We start from the raw sequence: 18,041 nt of genomic DNA, 5'->3' as shown, positions 1-18,041 counted from the left end.
GGAGGGGGCTCAGGACTCGTCAAGCTGCACAAATGCAGCTTTTTTCCTCCGTCCCCTTCCATCATGTACTTGTGCTTGATGGAAAATAAACATTATTATTATTATTATTATTATTATTATGTTTCGCCATTAATGTTTGGCGAACTTTCGACGTCGTGGCAAAACAGTCACTGTATTCGGCGAGCAGGTCAACCAGTTGCCGGCGCTTCGGAGCTGGGAGCTCTAGGTTGATGTCGAGCGGCGGCGGCGTCGTGCTCTTCTGCTGTGGCGACGAGGTTTCCTCGGAGATTGCGGTGACCACGGCTGGCGCCTGAAGCTCCTCGATGTGGCCCACGGTGGTACCCTTCGTTAGGTGCAGCGGCTCCTCTCGAAAGTTCGTCACAAGAACACTTGTACGTCTTTCTTGAAGATCCGTCACGCCTCTTGCGACACCAATTCCTTTTTCGAGGAGCAGTTGGACGCTGCCTTCCAGAAGAGCTTCACCGTGCATGGCTGCGTCGGTTATAACGGTGACGAAAACGCTCGACCGCGGCGGTAGGTTCACATGGTCGGCGGTAACTCGGATCGCGGTTGACGTCGTGTTCATCTCCACCGGCGCAACGACGGGCTTTCGAAGAGTCAACTGGTTTGCAGCGAGGTCGATGACGGCGCCATATTCGCAGAGAAAGTCCATTCCGAGGATAACGTCCCTCGAACAGTCTTGCAGAACGACGAACTTCACAGGGCACGTCTCACCGTGGATCTCGACGCGAGCAGTGCACCTCCCGACTGGTGTGATGAGGTGCCCTCCGGCGGTTCGTATTTGAGGTCCATCCCACGGCGTCGTGACTTTTCGAAGGCGGCGGGAGAGCCTCCCACTCAAGACTGAGTAGTCTGCTCCGGTGTCCACGAGTGCCGATGCGTCGTGGCCGTCGATGATGACGTTTAGGTTGTTGGACACCTTTTCAGGAGCGTCGTTTCGGTCTCCGGCAGCGTTCGAGTGGGGGCCCTCCGGCGTTCGTGGAGGATCTTGGCGTCGGTCGTCTTCGGCAACTCCACCTCCAGGGGTTGCCGCGCCTAGTTTCCCCGGCGAGGAGCGAGGGGTGACAGGCTTTCACGTCGGGATCGGTGCATCGGCGAAGCTGGAGGTCGCGGTGACGGCGACCGGAACTCTCGGCGGGACGCAGGCTCGGGGGACTGGGGTCGTCGCAGGTACTCGTCGATCTCCCGAGGGCGTTCACCATACCGGGGGCGCGGGTCGCTTGGATGGAATCCACGCAGCCCGAGTTGTCGGTATGGGCATCGGCGGTACACATGGTCAGCTTCCCCGCAGTGGTAACACAGCGGGCGTCGGTCGGCCGTCCTCCAGACGTCTGTCTTCCTCGGCGCAGGTCGGTCTGGGTGAACGTGCGCCTGATCTTCCTGTCGTCGGGGATAGTGCGGCGTTGGGGCGTCTCTTCGGGGTGGCGCCGCGGCTTGGCGGGGAGCTTGCGGCGGTCGTCGGGCTATGGCAGCGTAGCTCAACGTGGGTTCCTCCGGTGCCACCGTGGTGACGGGAACCTCTGGTTGGAGCGGCCGTTGTACTTCCTCGCGCACAGCCTCGGCAATGGAGAGCGTCGCTGGTCAACTTGCGGCTGGCAGCAACTGGCGGAGTTCCTCCCGGATGACCTCCCGGATAATTTCGCGGATGTCCGTACCAGGAGCGTTCTCGCCGCCAAGCAGCGCGGTTGCAGCGACACTTGGATGTCGCTGGTAGCGGAAAGCGCGCGCTTGGAGGGCGCGCTCGATGTTTGTCGCCTCGGTGACGAAGGCTTCGACGGTGCCCGGTGGGTTGCGCACGAGTCCTCCAAAGATATCGCCTCTCACCCCGCGCATGAGGACCCGCAGCTTCTTGTTGTCTGTGGCTCGTGGGTCGGCACGGGCGCTCAGGCGGAGGACATCTTCTACGAAGCTTGTGACGCTTTCGTCGGGGCCCTGCGTTCGAATTCGGAGGAGATCTTCTGCCTTCTCTCGTCGGTGTAGGGTGGCGAAGGTCCGCTGCAATGCGGCCACACAGATGTCCCACGACGTAAGCGAAGCCTCGTGATTTTCGAACCAATACCTCGCAGTACCCTCCAGCGAAAAGTAGAGGTTCTCGAGGCACTGCTCCGCAGTCCATCCGTAGTGCCGCGCCACACGCTCGTAGTGCTTGATCCAGTCTTCGACATCCTCATGGATCTCACCGTGGAAGGGAGTCGGCGTACGGGGGGCGGCGGGCAGGTAGACGACGGCAGGAGCGGCGGGGGTCGGCGACTGGTTGGCCATCGTCGGCTTCGTTGGCTGCTTGGTCCTGGGCGGCAGAAGTCCGAATTCCGGGTGTAGGCCTTGGGTGCGACGACTGAACCGGATCTCGGTAGTGCCTTCGTTGGTTCTTCGTGGGCTTGGCGTCGGACTTGCACTGCGGTCCCTCGGAGGGGTACGCGGCAGGGGCATGCGTTACCCAGCACCTCCACCTAAAAATGTCACGGGTGGTGACCAAAAACAATAAATAAACAAGAAGAAATAAACGTTTAATGTGGCGAACTTGTGCCAAAAATAAAAAGGGTACAAAGGGTAATAACAGAGCGTCGCGGGCGTCGAAGTCGGCGTGACAGCAGAGTCGAACGCTGGGGCGAGACTGACTCGACAAGGTCGCGAGCGGCGTCTTATCTAGAGTAAGTCACTATCTCGAAGATTCGGCGGAGAAGGTTCGAGCGTAGCGCGCTCGGGGCGAGAATGAACACGCACTTTCGAGAACAACATAAGCGGGGATAAACGATAGAAGTTATGTCCGGAGCAAGAATAAACGAGAAAGTTCTAGAAGTCCGTGACCCCTGCGCGCGGCAATATAACTGCACAAAAAGACAGGATTGAAAGCTCAGAAATTTACAATGTGGCAGCAGCAGCAGCAGCAAAAAAAAAAAGCTCAGTTGAACACGAAATGTAATAGTAAACAGTGATATCCAACCTGAAATGTATATCGGTAGATTTAGTCTTGCGTTCCCTCTGCCGCCACCGCTGCCAATGTGCCGAGTCGTTGGAGCGCAGTCCTTTTTATTGGCGGTCCCCTTGCGGCGCGCGTTGTTCGTTGTATCCAGGGCTGGATGGAAACTGCAGCGTCGTTGTCGTCCAACACGAGCCCACAGTCGATGAAAAGCGGCCTGGAATGTATATCGGTAGATTTAGTCTTGTGTTCCCTCTGCCGCCACCGCTGCCAATGTGCCGAGTCGTTGGAGCGCAGTCCTTTTTATCGGCGGTCCCCTTGCGGCGTGTTGTTCGTTGTACCCAGGGCTGGATGGAAACTGCAGCGTCGTTGTCGTTTAACACGTGCCCTCAGTCGATGAAAAGCGGCCTGGAATGTATATTGGTAGATTTAGTCTTGCGTTCCCTCTGCCGCCACCGCTGCCAATGTGCCGAGTCGTTGGAGCGCAGTCCTTTTTATCGGCGGTCCCCTTGCGGCGTGTTGTTCGTTGTACCCAGGGGTGGATGGAAACTGCAGCGTTGTTGTCGTCCAACACGTGCCCTCAGTCGATGAAAAGCGGCCTGGAAACTGCAGCGTCGTTGTCGTCCAACACGAGCCCTGAGTCAATGAAAAGCGGCCTGGAATGTATATCGGTAGATTTAGTCTTGCGTTCCATCTGCCGCCACCGCTGCCAATGTCAGTACATTCCCTGAGTATATGCTTGTACCTTACTTAAAGTATTTTTTATTCTGGTATTTGAAGAAGAAAGCACAACTCCCGACTTCGAAGTGCATACCCCAACTTTAGTCTCGGCGGAACTAAGCTCTTCCAAGGACCACGTGCTCGCGTCCTTGGCTTTCCTAGCTGCGTTACACAACATCTGAGGTCGAGTACAAAGATTTACAAATCTCTAACAAAAATAAAGGAAAAAAAAAAGTGCATTGTCGTTAGGTGAACACGCGCTATTGTCTCTCGAAACATCATCAGGTCATTTATTTGAGTGAATTAATCCCGAACACAAATAAGTGCCTTAATAACTTTATTCCGTTAAATAGTTAGTCAGGGAGGGCAAAGAAATTACTCAGTGACCGCTTGACTTTATCCAATGTTTGCCACTATTTCCTAAAACAACTGATGCACACCCTATTACCTCTAAGGCAAATCATACCAGTAAGAAACAAAGCAACAATCTATAGGGAAATTAAGAGATGCCATCAAAAATTGTGTTAAAAGTACGCGTACTTTACTTTGAAAATACATTGTATTTTCACAGGGGATATTATCTTCCAGAATTTTTTAGGGTTGTTACGCAGGGTACTAGAAAGATCCTCAAAAAGAACTTATGTCTAGCCGGACGAAGGTTCCGAATGTAGGTCTTAAGACACAAAAAGTAGGCATCCCAGGAAGCGTTGCAGTCTAGACACGCCTTGCTTTTCTAAACAATCGCTTTTTTTATTGTTGAGGGACTTTAAGGCTTAGTTATACTATGGGTTGCAATCATCGCTCCGTATAAGGACAGAGAGAACAAACAAGTCAAAGAGATTATTTAACTTTTTTTTAAAAGGTAACCAGTTATGTTCCACGGTTCTATAGGGTAGAAACTGGCGGCATATAACGGTAGATATGCAGAAAGATTCCTGTTCATTGCGTCTAAATTGGCTTTGGAGTAGTCCTTGATAATTTTTTGAGGATGGGTAAGGATAACTCCGCGGTCAGCAAATCGTTTTCGCTAAAACCGTTCGTTTGGCTAATGGATGTCACGAGGTCTGGGGACGTCGTAAAAAAGATCAGGGATGCCGTCTTCACGTGTAGGTTTGTTGACGACTTGGGTGAGATTATGGTTTAAGCATTGATTGAGAAAATTCCTGGCTTCACTGGACCCACTAGTTGTTAGACTAAGCTAAACTATGTTAGGAAAGTTAAAGTCGTAAAAGACAAAGACATTTTATCTTGGGTACCGCTCATTGATTTCAAGCAGCAGAGAATGAAGCTCGTGGCAAAACATGCCGCTGGTGATTCGGAGATCGGTAGCAGACACCGATAATAGATTTTGTGCAGGACGATGTAACACAAACAAAAGTAGCCTCAATATTGGAGCTGGTAGTAATATGAAAGGAAGAAATGAACTTTTTTTTTTACCGCTATTAGCACACCGCCTCCTCTCTGTGCGGACCGATCACATCGGTAAATATTTAATTAGAGAAGACCAACGCTGGACACAGATTGGAAACAAGTCTTGCGTCAGCGTTTTTCATCGAATCAAGTTTGAGCCGAACATGGACGGAATCGCCGTGTCCAATCCCTGTCCAGCGTTGGCCTTCTGTGATGACGCCATCTCATTCAGCAATACGGCTTTGGTATCTAGGAGGTGTTGCGCCGCGTCGCGGTGGAATGCGGGTGTGCTCAGTTGCCGCTCTGCCGTCGCCGGTTGTTTTCTTTCGCTTTGGGTTTCCGTAGTAGCGGCGCGTGGGCTGTGATGCCTGTGTGTGTGCAGTTAAAACGATGGATGACTGTACCCAAGTCATATGGATGACTGTACCCAAGGGCGTCGACGTACTTTGACAGGCAGAGTACAAAAAAGGGATGAACAAAAATACAGGAAGATCCATTGGTGGATTCTTGGGGAATTCGTTAGCGTAACCCTTGGGGAACGCCACGCACGTCCCCCTTTGGGAAACGCTAAAAACTGATCCGGTAACAAGGCGAAAAAGAGGCAGCAAAATAGAGGAAGCAAAACAGAAAGCCAAAAGAAAAAAGTGAAGGGGTCAGGGTTAGCGTTTCCCTGTAGAGTTTTCAAGAGTCAAGAATCCACGACGGGAGTTTTTTGGGTGCGTTTTTTGTTTTAGTTTTATTTACAAACGGTTTATAGGCTTGAGTCTACCCCAAGATGCTCCCGAAACTTATTAGTCCAATCGGCGCTCAAAGAATAAGAAAAAAAAATTGAAAGCTAAACAGAGAAGAGGACGATTGCGTAAGTAGTCGAGCGAGTGGCTTCGTAACAAGGGAGGAGGGGGCGAGGAAATGCCCCCCCCCCTTCTCACACACACACGCACACACACTCCCGAATAGTCCCGACGCCCCTGAGCTGACCACAGGTGAAGATGGTCATTTTGAATTCGTAAATATCAAAGACTAAAATAAAATGTCAACAACAGCAAAAAAAAATAAATAAATAAAAAACCTGCGACAGGAGCAGTTTTGAACTTGTTTATTTGAGAAGCGAGCGAAAGCGTCATAAATTAGCGGCGAACATCAACGCTGAGAGAAATGAGCAAGGGGACGATCGGGGAGTCACACAGGCTCAGTGGCTCTGACCCACGGGTATTCCTGAGTGCAGTTGACGCAACTTCGCATCACCCGGTCACCGATGTTGTAACCGATCTTGACCCTGGGGTAGACGCAGGTCTCGGGCTCCTTGCACTTGTCACTTGGCTTGACTTCGGTCACGCACCGCGACTCCTTGTAAGACTTGGTGGGTTTGGGGTTTTTCATGAACTCGATGACCTCTTTGACGGTGACCAGGAAGACGTCGTCCTGGGCCAAAAGCCAGTCGATGAACCTGAGGAACCCTGCCTTCCTGTCGCCTTCTCGAAGCCAGCCCTCGTGCAGGAACATCGGGAACGGTGCCTTGTTGTTCTCGTAGAACTCCTTGAAGTTGGCCCTGTAAAATTCGGCAACATGTGCTTGATGAATAGCATTTTTTTTTTTTACTTCGTTTCGCATCAAGTCTGATCAGAGCTGACGATCTTATTCGACTGAGCAAATCAAGTCGCTTCAAAAAGCAACATCGTCATGGTACTCGTCGTCTGTGTTTGCTCGCAGTCACCAGCTAAACCAATGACGCACAGGAAAGAGCGGAGGGTTATGGGGCTTTCACTGTACGTGATTGGTGAAGCCGGGTATGGCGAACGCACAGAGACGTCGAGCGCCGTGCAAATAAATTTTTGATGCTGCTTGATTGGCTCCATCGGCGCGTAGCCTTGACTGCAGTCGGACGTACGAATGAAACGGAGTGTCTTCCAGTCGTGTTGGATTAAGAATGTCCTCAGTAGTCCAGTTGTATTATAAACAGCATGCGTACTGTAACGCTTCGATCCCACTTTGGGCGGTTCGGAAAAAAAACGGTTTCCCAACCTATCGCGCTCACATTTACTACACAGGTACAACTAGGTGGTGCACGCGTGAAGTTAAAATATCAACAAATAAACTTTATCGCTCGAGAAAGAAAAAACAGAACCTGTGTCGAACAATCGGCAGGGTGTCCCTCAAAAAAATTTACAGGACATTTTTTTTCGCCACAAAAATAAATTAGGCATTGCCGGACGCTCATTCTCCGCCCCAAGGTAGTGCTAGAGGTCCGAACGAGATGGCAAAGTTTCAGCGCGAACCAATATTGTATTCAAAAGTTACAAATTATTTTTCTGAAAATGTCAATGGGAACATTTTGTCCGACAACGCTTTCGGATACGTGGTGTGCTCTAATGGCGGCAGGAACGGAAAGCGGGCGAAAATGAGCCCTATTTGTCCATAGAAATTTCCAGGAAATCACCTATAACTTTTGAACAAAATATCTGCCCGTGCCGAAACATCGGCATGTGGTTCGGACCTCTAGCGTTACCTTTCCGCGGACAATGAGCGGTCGGTTATTGCGTTGTTTAATTTTGCGGTGAGAAAAACCCCTGTAAATTTTTCTTTTTTGAACACCTTCGCCTTTTCCCCCGCGACGAAGACGGTGCTCGTTGACTCGGTGACGCTGCCGACATATGGCGTATGCATCCAAGGCGCAGCAAGCTCGCCCGGCGCGCCGATTCGGGTTTCAATAGTACATGATCTAGCGAAAGATTATTATGATGATGCTGATGATGTTGTAGCTGTTCCCTTTGAATCGGGCAGTTCCGAACAATGTTCGTTCCTAACCAAAAAAATATCAAATGAAAAAAGCATCTATTTCTTTCACTTTCCCCCTTGTCCTTCGCGTTCATTTTGCTTTTGTCCTTCGCCACGAATCCTCCAGTTATTGAAAGAAAGCCTAAAAATAAGAAAAAAAAAACCGAATGCACGACACAGTTTTTCTGTTGTCCTCTCCGTTTCTTTATTTCCCAGTCTCAGGTTTTCTTTCAATGATGTTTCTCTCCTGCCTACTTTCCCTCTTTGCGTATTCTCCATTCTCCTTTTCGTTCTTTCGGTTGGTTTTTCAATGCTCACGCCATCTGTCGGCAACGTATCCAAGTTAACGAACACCGTCTGCATCGTAGTTTATTCGTGGATATTTTAACCTTATGCGTGCACAACCTAGCCGCACCTCTGTTGCAAATTCCAGCACGATACGTTGAGAAACCGATTTTTCTGGACGGTCCAAAGTGGGATCAAAGCGTGTACGCTGTAGATAATGCCATTTTTGTATGCAGATGAGCTCACAGATAATGTTTAACTGCATTATAATCATAACCATAAATTGCAAGCTTCACCCTTGTTGGTGTTAGACTGGTGGCGGCTGATAAGACCCGTTTGCTGTACTGACGCCTAACCCCCTGGTTGGCTCAGTTGGTACACGCTCCACCTGTAATGGAGAGGTCCCGGGTTCGATAGCCGGACCAGGCGGATTCTTTCGGTTGCGCACCAGTCACCTGGCTGAGTTTAGAGATGTGTGTTGTTCACCTTGTTCACCTTCTCCAGGGATTATTTTCGCCAGACATGTCTGCTTCGTTCCCCCTCACCGCGGTAAACATTTGTCAAATACAAACCATAAAAAAAGAAAAAAAAACTTTTTTTGTCTGCAAGCCGAAAGTTAGTCCACTCCTAATTTTCACAAAATTTTCTTTTAATTTTAGATAAGTTATCTCTTGGCATATCACATGGTAATAAAATATAAATCGAATCATTTTTTGTTAATTGGGGCGTAAAGAAGTGATGCACATGACGTCAGGGCACTTCATTATTTAAATAAGGTGATATTGCACAATTGATTTAGGAATTTCTTTCCAGACGAAATATTAGGGCCTCTGCGGAGGGGGGAACGGAGACAAACTATACTTCGTTCACCTCTCTCTATATATATATATACTGTGAACGAAGAAAGGAGAAGGTGATTATTGAATTTATTGTTAGAAAAAGAAATTGAGTCCGCAGAACCAGTCGCCGGGATGGTCTAACCGGTTAAGGCGAGTCCCGGACAGGCGAAGGTTGCGGGCTCAATCCCCGCTATATATATATATATATGCGGGCAGTGGGGCGGTCGAAGCTGTGTGCAAGTTGGACCAACCAGTCACGCGTCTTTATATCTTCACGTGATCAAGCTGCCGCCCATATCCATGCCCGGAGAGCGAAGTCATGGCATGGAAGGGAGGCGGTTAATTAGTTTGGCGAACGCGTAGCTTCCACAACCCTGTAAGCTTAGGACTCAATGGGTCTGTGAGTACGTACACTTTACGATGTATGTGACATGGTAATGCCGAATACTACCGTCAGAACGCCGTTAAGATAGCGATGTGGTCCACCATAAAGATGGTAATGATACCGGAGGCGATTTGAAAATTTTCGCGCCTTCAAGATGTGGAGGCCACTTACATGAGGAACTCGTACGCTTCGTCCGCCGACGCAGGCGGCGGGGTGCAGCTGTCGATGGTCGAGCAGGGGAAGTCCATCTTCAGGTGTTCGATCTGGTTTTCCTTAAACCACACGTTCAGAGGGATGGCCCACACTCCAGGGTACTTGTCCTCGGGGCAGGGCTCGATGACGCAAGGGGTCTGGAGCCCATAGTCGAGCGTGTACGGGAACATGATCCTGCCACTGTCTTTCACGCGGTTGTGCGGGATAGATGCGTCGTAAAGGAGTCCCGCGTCCTTGATCATCTTGAAGCTATTGTCGCCGCCGGTGGTCAGGAGGGGAGCCTGCATGCCGTAGATGTCCGAAGCCGGGATTATGGCTTGGGTGGCCAGCAGGTCGCGCTCGCCGACGATCTCGGCTTTCCAGCCGTCGGTGTCGAGGTCCGTCCAGTAAGCCATGGTGCCGTTAAGTCTGGAAGAGGCAACGGGAGACGTCAGCATTCACATGTTCTCATGACTGTCTAAACGAAGCTTCGAGCCGCAGTCTGCTAGTACATAATACAGAAGACAGGGAGTCTTTTTGGGGACAAGTTTATCCGCAGAGATCTTCTCAAGCATCTTAGACGCATTTCTGCTTTATACATATATGTGCTTCGACCATGACTGTAGACAGTTTTTGTATGACCAGTACGACTGGACCTTCACACAAGGAAGACACTTACACCTCTGACCGTTTCTGCAGACTTTCTTTCGCATGACGTACTAGTCGTATGACTGTGGCTTAACGAGTTCGGGTGTCTAATCGAGGCAACCGAACGACCCATGGTTGAAACTCGTTTTCGGCACACACATTCAGCACCAACACGGATTGTTGCCAGCCAGCGAATCTATACGAATTTGTGAGCGCGGCTCCCATATAAATGTGACTGTCATATGTTTCCCGGTACTGCGTTTAATCCTGCGATTGCGGTAGTTGTCTGTTTGTGAGGGAATTTGAATGTATCGTCCCGGCAATTCCGATAGGTGTTGCCAGAACGATCCATTAGAGGTGCAGCCGGACTGTCTAGTATCGCTATCGGAGTTGGCGGAAGTGCCTACTGAAACTCTTACTTCCGCCGCTCTTCTTATTTTGTAGAAATCAATGAAGCGCGAGTGATTGTATTGCTAGCATCAGGGGGGTACGCTATGCGTATAAGAACTCTCGCACGAATGCCCACCACCGATTCTCCATTCACACGCAAACGACATCTCTCTCTCTCAAGCTTCGTTCGTGGAGGAGAACGGCTGTTACTTGCCATGGTCGTTATCAGAATCTCTCAACCTACTACGCAGCAAGCACCTCGCTGAACCGTTTTATTACATAGTAAATAAACGCACTTAACCAAAGCATGGGAAAGCCAGTTTCTTGAAAGAATATAATTGGATTTACTTGAGAAAGTAGTAAGAAGCGGCATTTTATCGTATAATTTGACGAGGAATGCTTTTAGTCCCAGTTCTTCTGGTTAAAAAAAAAATGGAAGGTAAGGTAACTAACGAATTTACCAAAGTAAATATTTGTTTAATTTGCACAGTACTATTTGGAGGTAATGCCGGGTAAATAACAAATTGAGAGAAAAAAAAAACGAAAAAGGAGACTATGTTTTGCAGCACAGAGCGCGAAGCATCTTGTACGAATGCGCAATCGTCAGTTTTCCCAATTTTTTTTGTTTGTTTTGCTATCGCGCTTAAAAAAAGTATTATCAAAGCGACAACAAAATGTGATTATCCGGGCCACCACCAACATAGGTCGTAAATGTGTCCGTTTCACGCCAATATTTGGGAAATAAAGTTAAAACATATTATCAGCGATTGTGTTAACGCTGATTTTGTTGCGCGGTGTACAATTGCACCGAAGGTTGTCGTACCTAAACTCGATTGGGCAGGTTATCAAACTATACGCGGAGCTTTATCAAGCTTGTTGTCCTTATAGCCGGGTGTTTACTAACACAGCATGACAAAGAAATTGAGCCTCGTTATGCCCGGTCTGGGCACGAGGGCTTCGCTCTTGCCCGCGCTATGGTCGCACGAAGAGCGACCTTCGAATCGTCAATTTCAATATCGTTGATCAAAAACAAACAAAAAAATTCGGTTTGTTTTCCCCACAGCTGAAGGCTGCCACTAGAGGCGTGACTGTTTGATCTCCCCCTGAATAGCTTTAGACTCATTATTCAGTGAAGAGAAAATGCCGTATATGCAAAATATCACAATTAAAAGCCACGAAGAAGAATGGTCATTTATGATTATTCACAAGGCCAACGAACGAAACAAAAATATCGTATAAAAAAATCTTTGCTTTGCTGTATTTTTAATCTACGACTATACACAGACGACTGCGTTAGTAACATTTTTGTTGGCTTCTTTAGGATGCTTCTACAGGGTGATTACGCTGGATCTTATCGCGGTAAAACGAGCAGGAAAAATCGAGGCCTGCATATAGAAAGTTCAAAATTTCAGCGAGTGCGCATTTAAATAGTGCATTTTACCTGGTGAAATTCCATGGCGTAGCTCTCTACTTGAGACCAACGACACCTGATGGTGCTCATTTTGACGTTGTCTAATGGGCCACATCAGCTCGTATTGTCGGCTACGTCCGAAACGAACGTTAGTCTAGGGTGGTTAGCAAAAAGCATATACGCTCTGCCTAGTGAATCCCTGTTCGTTGCCCTGTTACCTGTTTACATTGCTCAGGGGGAAGCAACAACGAAACAGTATCTAGATAGAAAACAACAAAAGCCGCAAGGAAAAATATTAAAATATAATTCGTAACAAGAACGGTTCATGTTGTGCACATTGTTTACTTAAATAGCTATTTAGGATTATGAAAAAATAAACAATGGGGTACATCCCTTTAATCAAGAGGACAATGTAAATGACATGTTAGGATGTTAATCTTGATGCATAATAGGTTTTTTAATGCTGTTTTTAAAACTGCGCGTTGAGCTACGTGCAGTTTTGGTTAATTTATCAAACGGCTGAGTGTTTGTTTAGACAATCAGGCATTAAAGGGGTCGTGAAAACGATTTTCCAACTTTTTCCTTCTTAGCTTTCCTCCTCCAACTCGGAAATCACGCATTCTACCAAGCAGTTCAAGAAGGCGGAAAGGAGGGACTCTCCTTTACTCGCACCCTCGTTTGTGTACCCGGACACCGCTACTCACCGTTAGAAGATTAGCTCGTCGCTCAAAACTCGGGCAAAAGTTGCGTTCCCCAGCCCATTCACCCCTAAGGTGACAGTGCAGTAAAAGGTACATGCTCGTTGGGCCAGCCACACTTTTACCACGTGATGAAACTCCCTCGGGCAGACCCACGTGTAAGGAGTTAGGTCAGGTAATGAAAGGGAGGCGGCTGATTGGTCCGGCAATCACATAGCCTCCAGCGCACTGTCAGCTTAGGGGTGAAGGGAATAAGTGAGTTCCGGTGTCGTGTGATGTGCGGTTGGTCTGGGTGACGCGCTTTGGGTACCGCTGATGTATCACACTAAAAAGCCAGACAGCTTTCGTAGTGAAGAAGGTAGAAAATAGTCCGCTGTGTCTTCAAACGTTTGTTTGGTTTTGACTTTCAATCTTCTTTCAGGGTTTGACTATCAACCTTTTTTCATTCGACCCATTGAACGATATGCTATTAGTAAAATCCCAATCTAGATTCATTTATCCCTGCCCAAAATTCGTTTCATGACCCCTTTAAGTATGCCAATTGATGTGTGTCATAGTTGGTCCTTTGCCGAGGTATTATATAAGATGACGAAGTGTCTAGTGCGTACGACTTGGAAGGAATGAATCGAATAATATGGACAGGTGACGGTTTTATCTCGTCGTAGATATGAAGTGAAAGCTTCAGTTCTAAGGGTTGGCGTATTCGCCCGATAGTTGCAGCGAGAAGATACAACTCTTCGTTGTCCGTTCGCTGTGCCTATCGGCAAATGGCGCCAGAGGTTATGGTCATCGCTATTTCGGTAGTCGACGAACACTTTTGCCATTGATCCTGGCAAACTTGTAAGTATATTTTAGCACAAAAAGAAGACTAGGCTTTTAAATTTCACCAGGTAAAAGACAATATCTAAACACACCTTCGGTGGAAGGGTTGAACTGCCTATCTGCTGGTACCAATTTTTCCGGCTTGTTTTGCACTGCTAAGATCCACTGTAAATCTGCATTCGTGGTTTCTTCTTTACAGATGTAGCTGTTAGCGTCCTTCCTGGCAAAACTGCTGATGCACGAATGAAAAACCCCACTCTTCAGCAGAGGTACTGCTCTACTCCCTCTCGTCGTACCTCACACCAGGCAAGTAGCCAGGGGGGGGGGGGGGGGGGGGGAGGTCATGGGGAGGCTACGTACCTGCCTCATACATGCCTCATACATACGCGGCAACCGCGGCAAGGCTCTCTCGCTCCCTTCCCTTGCCCCCCCCCCCCCCCCCCCCCCCACGCACATACCCTGTAGACCACCGCAGTTTTGGAGAAAAAAAAGAAACCCACGTGATCACGGGGAAAGTGTTCTCCGCCTTCCCATCGTTCCTGCTACATCCTCGTACCCTTCGGCGATGAAAGAACATCGGTTTATGGAGTGCCGATACTCTAGGCGTGGCCTATTTAGTGACCCTAGTCAAACCATATACTTTATGCAGAAGGCGGCTGCCAGAAAGCCAGTCCACGTACGTGATTGATCTCAGTGCGATTTCGCTTCCCCTGTTGTGGAGCTCGTGCACGGCCGAGTAGTCGAGGTACTCGTGATTCACGAAAAAGGTGGTTCCGATCCTGCACCCGCTCTGCTTGTTCTTCCTCTCGGGGGTGTCCATGAGCTCACGGTAGAAGGCCATGTTCACGACGTTCACGGCACCTTCGAAGGCGAGCATGACCAGCTGGGGCATGTCCTTGGCCTCCATGCTATTGGGAGGCTTGATGCTGGCGCACATGCAGTTCTCGCTTCCCCTGCACTTTGCCGGGTCGCATTGCTCTTCACCATCGGAGGCAGGAGCCGCCACCACGGCGGCCAAAAGGAACGGCACCAGAAGGACTGCCCTCATGGTTTTGTCTTTAAGAACTGAGCCTATAGAAGAGAATAAGGAAAAGAAAAGTTAAACCTCGAGGGAATAATATTACGTTTTCACACCACGGGGCTAACGGCGAGTAAAGGCCCATTCACAAACTCGCGGTTGACAGCGGCCGACTGAGGTGAGAACGGTTTTTAAAGGCCCTTTGACACACTTGCATTTGACTACGGCCGACTGAGAGAAGACAGGTTTTCAAACCTCTTGTGACGGTAGAGGCTTAAAGACCGCTCTTGCCTCAATCGGTCGTATTCAAAGGCAAGAGCGTGAACTGGCCTTTAAGGCCCGTTCATACACTTGCGTTTGCTTACGACCGAGTTCTTGTTATCTCTTACGACAAGAGAACGATGATGATGATGGTGATTGTGATGCATGTGTGTAGCAATATCCCCTTTGGAACGGGGGGTCACGTACTAATTGTGTCTAAGCCTGCGGGCTCCTTTGTGTAGCCCTAGAACATACCAGCGCGCTGGCCCTTTGCGCAGCCCTAGAACACACTGGCGCCATCTATGAGGTGACTCTGGAACTGCATATAACTAAAAGCGAAAGTTTCGCGGCATTTGCGAGATTAAATGTACGTATACTGTCTATGAGAAATGGTCGGGTATAATATTGTCAAAAGTTTGTAATTTTTTTTTTAATAACGATAAGCGAAAAAAAAGAGGAGATGCCAAGTGGTTACGCGCGGTTAGCTGATAGATGACGTCGGTGAGTTCTTTCGCCGTAAGAGATTTGAAGAATTTTAATGGCATACGGTCGTAAGAAGTTTATCGCATGTGTGTGAACCAGCTGTAGGCCTATGCAAGAAGCGAATTTGTTTGTCTAGGAAGAGAGAATGCGAGTGAAAAAAGTTTAATCAAGGCCTCCCAGATAACAAAGGCCTATTGCAGGGCTCTTTCACTTCACCTATCGGAGGTTGCAGCGAGGGGCACACATTAAACACTAATGTTGTGACAGCATTCGTCTGGGACTCGCGCCTTAGTAGTGAGGACACGTGCTCTTGTCGACCCCTGACGCAGTCCAATCTATGCCCCACGCTGGCCTCCGGCCGGTGACGTCGGAAATCCTGCGACACGGCCTTGCTATTTCTAGTCACCTTTAGGAAAAAAACGAACAAGTTTTGTGCATTGTTCATACGCCACGCGAAGGGGATCGTACACAATTTGGTGGTAAGAGGAAGGAGCGATGCTTTTTTGCGTTTGAAACATGCACGTCTTGAGGAGATAACACATATCTAATCTGAAATGTACCTACACATATCGTTTAATTCTTCACATAAAATTCGGAAATTAGTGTTGCTCCGCGAGGAGCCGGACTACTTTTTAATGGGGTTATTGAGGTGAAAACGACTATAGCCGGAGTTCGTTTCTCCCACTATAGTACACCCGTAAGCGTCTGACTTGCATTCTAAACAATTTTAACCCTACTGTCAGCTATGGTGCCTGACTGCCCGACAAATGTTGTCTCCATTCAAAATTTTTTGGCTCGCCTTGATCGGCTGACCTAAAATAGAAACCAGCTGGCGGGTAAGCCAAAAACGAATCAGTGAACTTAATTTTTGTCCTCCACTGTGTAGTACGGCACTTTAAAAAATATTTCTCGGCAGTAGTATAGTGCCGAATTCGACGACTATGAAAACTATATCTTTGCTTTTAATTTCGAAAGATAATCAGGAAATGCATTACTCCTGAATTATTCGACTGTACTTCGCTGACCGTAGATACAAGCTAAGTCGGGAAAAACGCATTACTAACGAAAAAAGGATAATTTACCAGCGAGTGGTTACAACAAAATGAACGTGTCCCTCGCGACCTGTGAATGCACCCATAGCACTTGCGCTGTATCACGTACGCAATAGGACGCGTTATCCAGACAGTCAACTTTTGTGGTCACTTAGCCTTCTTAATTAGAGAAACTTACTTTTTTGATACCAGATTGAGAGCGGATTTAGCGACATTCGTTCTAAGCATTCATCATAACATCAGAAAACGCTACTATCCTTATACGTCAAGTATGCACGGTGTCTTTTTTTTAGTCGGCCCAGAATTAAACAAATACTATAGGAAATTTGCGTTAGGTATTTTTTAGCCCTCGAGTAACGTTGCTGGCCATGGCGGCCAATAGATAGAAAGGCGAAGTGGGTTATTTAGCCATCAAATTAATTAAAATCTTCAGTCAACTTTGTATATGTTCATTTTGGGGGATATAATAGAAGTGGCGCTTGATCGCTATACGGTCAGGCAAAGATTTGTAATTGGTGCTATGGGGAGCGAAACGTAGCAGGACTACACGTCTTTAAACCGAAACTGAGCTGTAAACGAGCGGCGCTATTGCGGTCCGCTTAGCTTGCGGAGCCGGCCGAGGCTGGACGAATCGACAACACTGGCGCTCTTTGCTCGCATAGCTCCGGATTGAAGTTGTCTACAAGAATGACAATTTTCGCCCTGTAGGACTCACCACAAATTCTCGCCCTGTAGGACTCACCACAAATTTTTCGATCACAATTTCACGGCAGACACAAACCGTATACCGTGGTAGAGCGTCAATCCTACAAATACATTATGCTTTTTAAAGCTGAAAATAAAAAAAGAAAGGTTGCTTAAAACTTTTTAGTTAACGAGCTAACTAATTAAAACATTTTACCCCGTTTCTTGTGGCCACCGTGATCACCAACTTAGCCCTAGAGATAAAAAAGAAAACACTCTAACACAAGTTCACATAAAAATAAATTAAAAAATCTGCATGAAAAAAAAAAAAAAAAAACCAGTCCGATACCACTTACTCAGATCTGTTTAAGCTCTGGTGACACACACACACACACACAAAAGGACTTGTGCACACTAACCGAATGTTTGACGACCAATGCGACGGCTTCAGTAGCTCATAAGACTCCTCGTAGCAGGTGATGGTGACTTGATAAACGTTAGGGACCTATATTTATAATCGGTTTCAAGTGGGTCGATGTACAACGACCCCATTTGATTGATGGCCCGTGATAATAGGGATCGATAATATGCAGGAGTGGCAATCACTTCATGAAACCATGTCAATGTGACAATCTTATCCGATCACTGGGAGGTGAATGCACGTTGTGCTGCAAGGCGTCAAGACACGACGACATATAGGTCGGACTCAAGTATCGGGGAGGATCATTAGGGAGTGTCAGAAGGAAGTTTCAGTATTGCGTGCAAGAGTAAACGCAAGCGCTCCGCGTTTGGGTAATCGTTGCGTGCCACACAGTGCGCATGCGCCATACACATGCAACGCAGCGCTTGTAAGCACACTAGTTCTTTTTTTTTTATCATTTTGTACAAATGTATATATATCGTAAGAGGGTAGGGGACATTTCGTCGAAGGCCGTTTCATCGAATGAACGGACATTTCATCAAACGCCGTTTCATCGAACGCCGTTTCATTGAACGCCGTTTCATCGAATCGCTAAGGGCCGTTTCA

The 18,041-nt window shown here is 47.9% G+C and overlaps 1 protein-coding gene across 1 annotated transcript; it reads right to left on the bottom strand.

Moving 5' to 3' along the window:
* Positions 1–6,151: 6,151 nt before the first annotated feature.
* LOC8032625 (chitin deacetylase 8) lies at positions 6,152–17,711 on the bottom strand. The gene is made up of 4 exons (XM_040207544.2): positions 17,434–17,711; positions 14,197–14,587; positions 9,527–9,976; positions 6,152–6,620 (listed from the first exon to the last, which is right to left on the bottom strand). The coding sequence occupies exons 2-4, from the start codon at positions 14,562–14,564 to the stop codon at positions 6,251–6,253; spliced, it is 1,188 nt and encodes a 395-aa protein (XP_040063478.1). The 5' UTR covers positions 14,565–14,587; positions 17,434–17,711; the 3' UTR covers positions 6,152–6,250.
* Between the last annotated feature and the right edge of the window lie 330 nt (positions 17,712–18,041).

Source organism: Ixodes scapularis, unplaced genomic scaffold, assembly GCF_016920785.2.
Source record: "Ixodes scapularis isolate PalLabHiFi unplaced genomic scaffold, ASM1692078v2 PGA_scaffold8__174_contigs__length_109621045, whole genome shotgun sequence".
Classification (NCBI taxonomy): domain Eukaryota; kingdom Metazoa; phylum Arthropoda; class Arachnida; order Ixodida; family Ixodidae; genus Ixodes; species Ixodes scapularis.
The sequence above is the reverse complement of the archived record's forward strand: the minus strand, read 5'-3'. Positions and strand labels throughout refer to the sequence as shown.

What these genes read in the sequence shown, in the direction of transcription:
- LOC8032625 (XM_040207544.2), bottom strand. Translation starts at nt 14,564, where the DNA reads ATGAGGGCAGTCCTTCTGGTGCCGTTCCTTTTGGCCGCCGTGGTGGCG. An exon ending in ATCGCACTGAGATCAATCAC is followed by an intron (nt 9,977 to 14,196) that starts GTACGTGGACTG and finishes TGCCTCTTCCAG; the next exon opens with ACTTAACGGCACCATGGCTT. An exon ending in GAAGCGTACGAGTTCCTCAT is followed by an intron (nt 6,621 to 9,526) that starts GTAAGTGGCCTC and finishes CGAATTTTACAG; the next exon opens with GGCCAACTTCAAGGAGTTCT.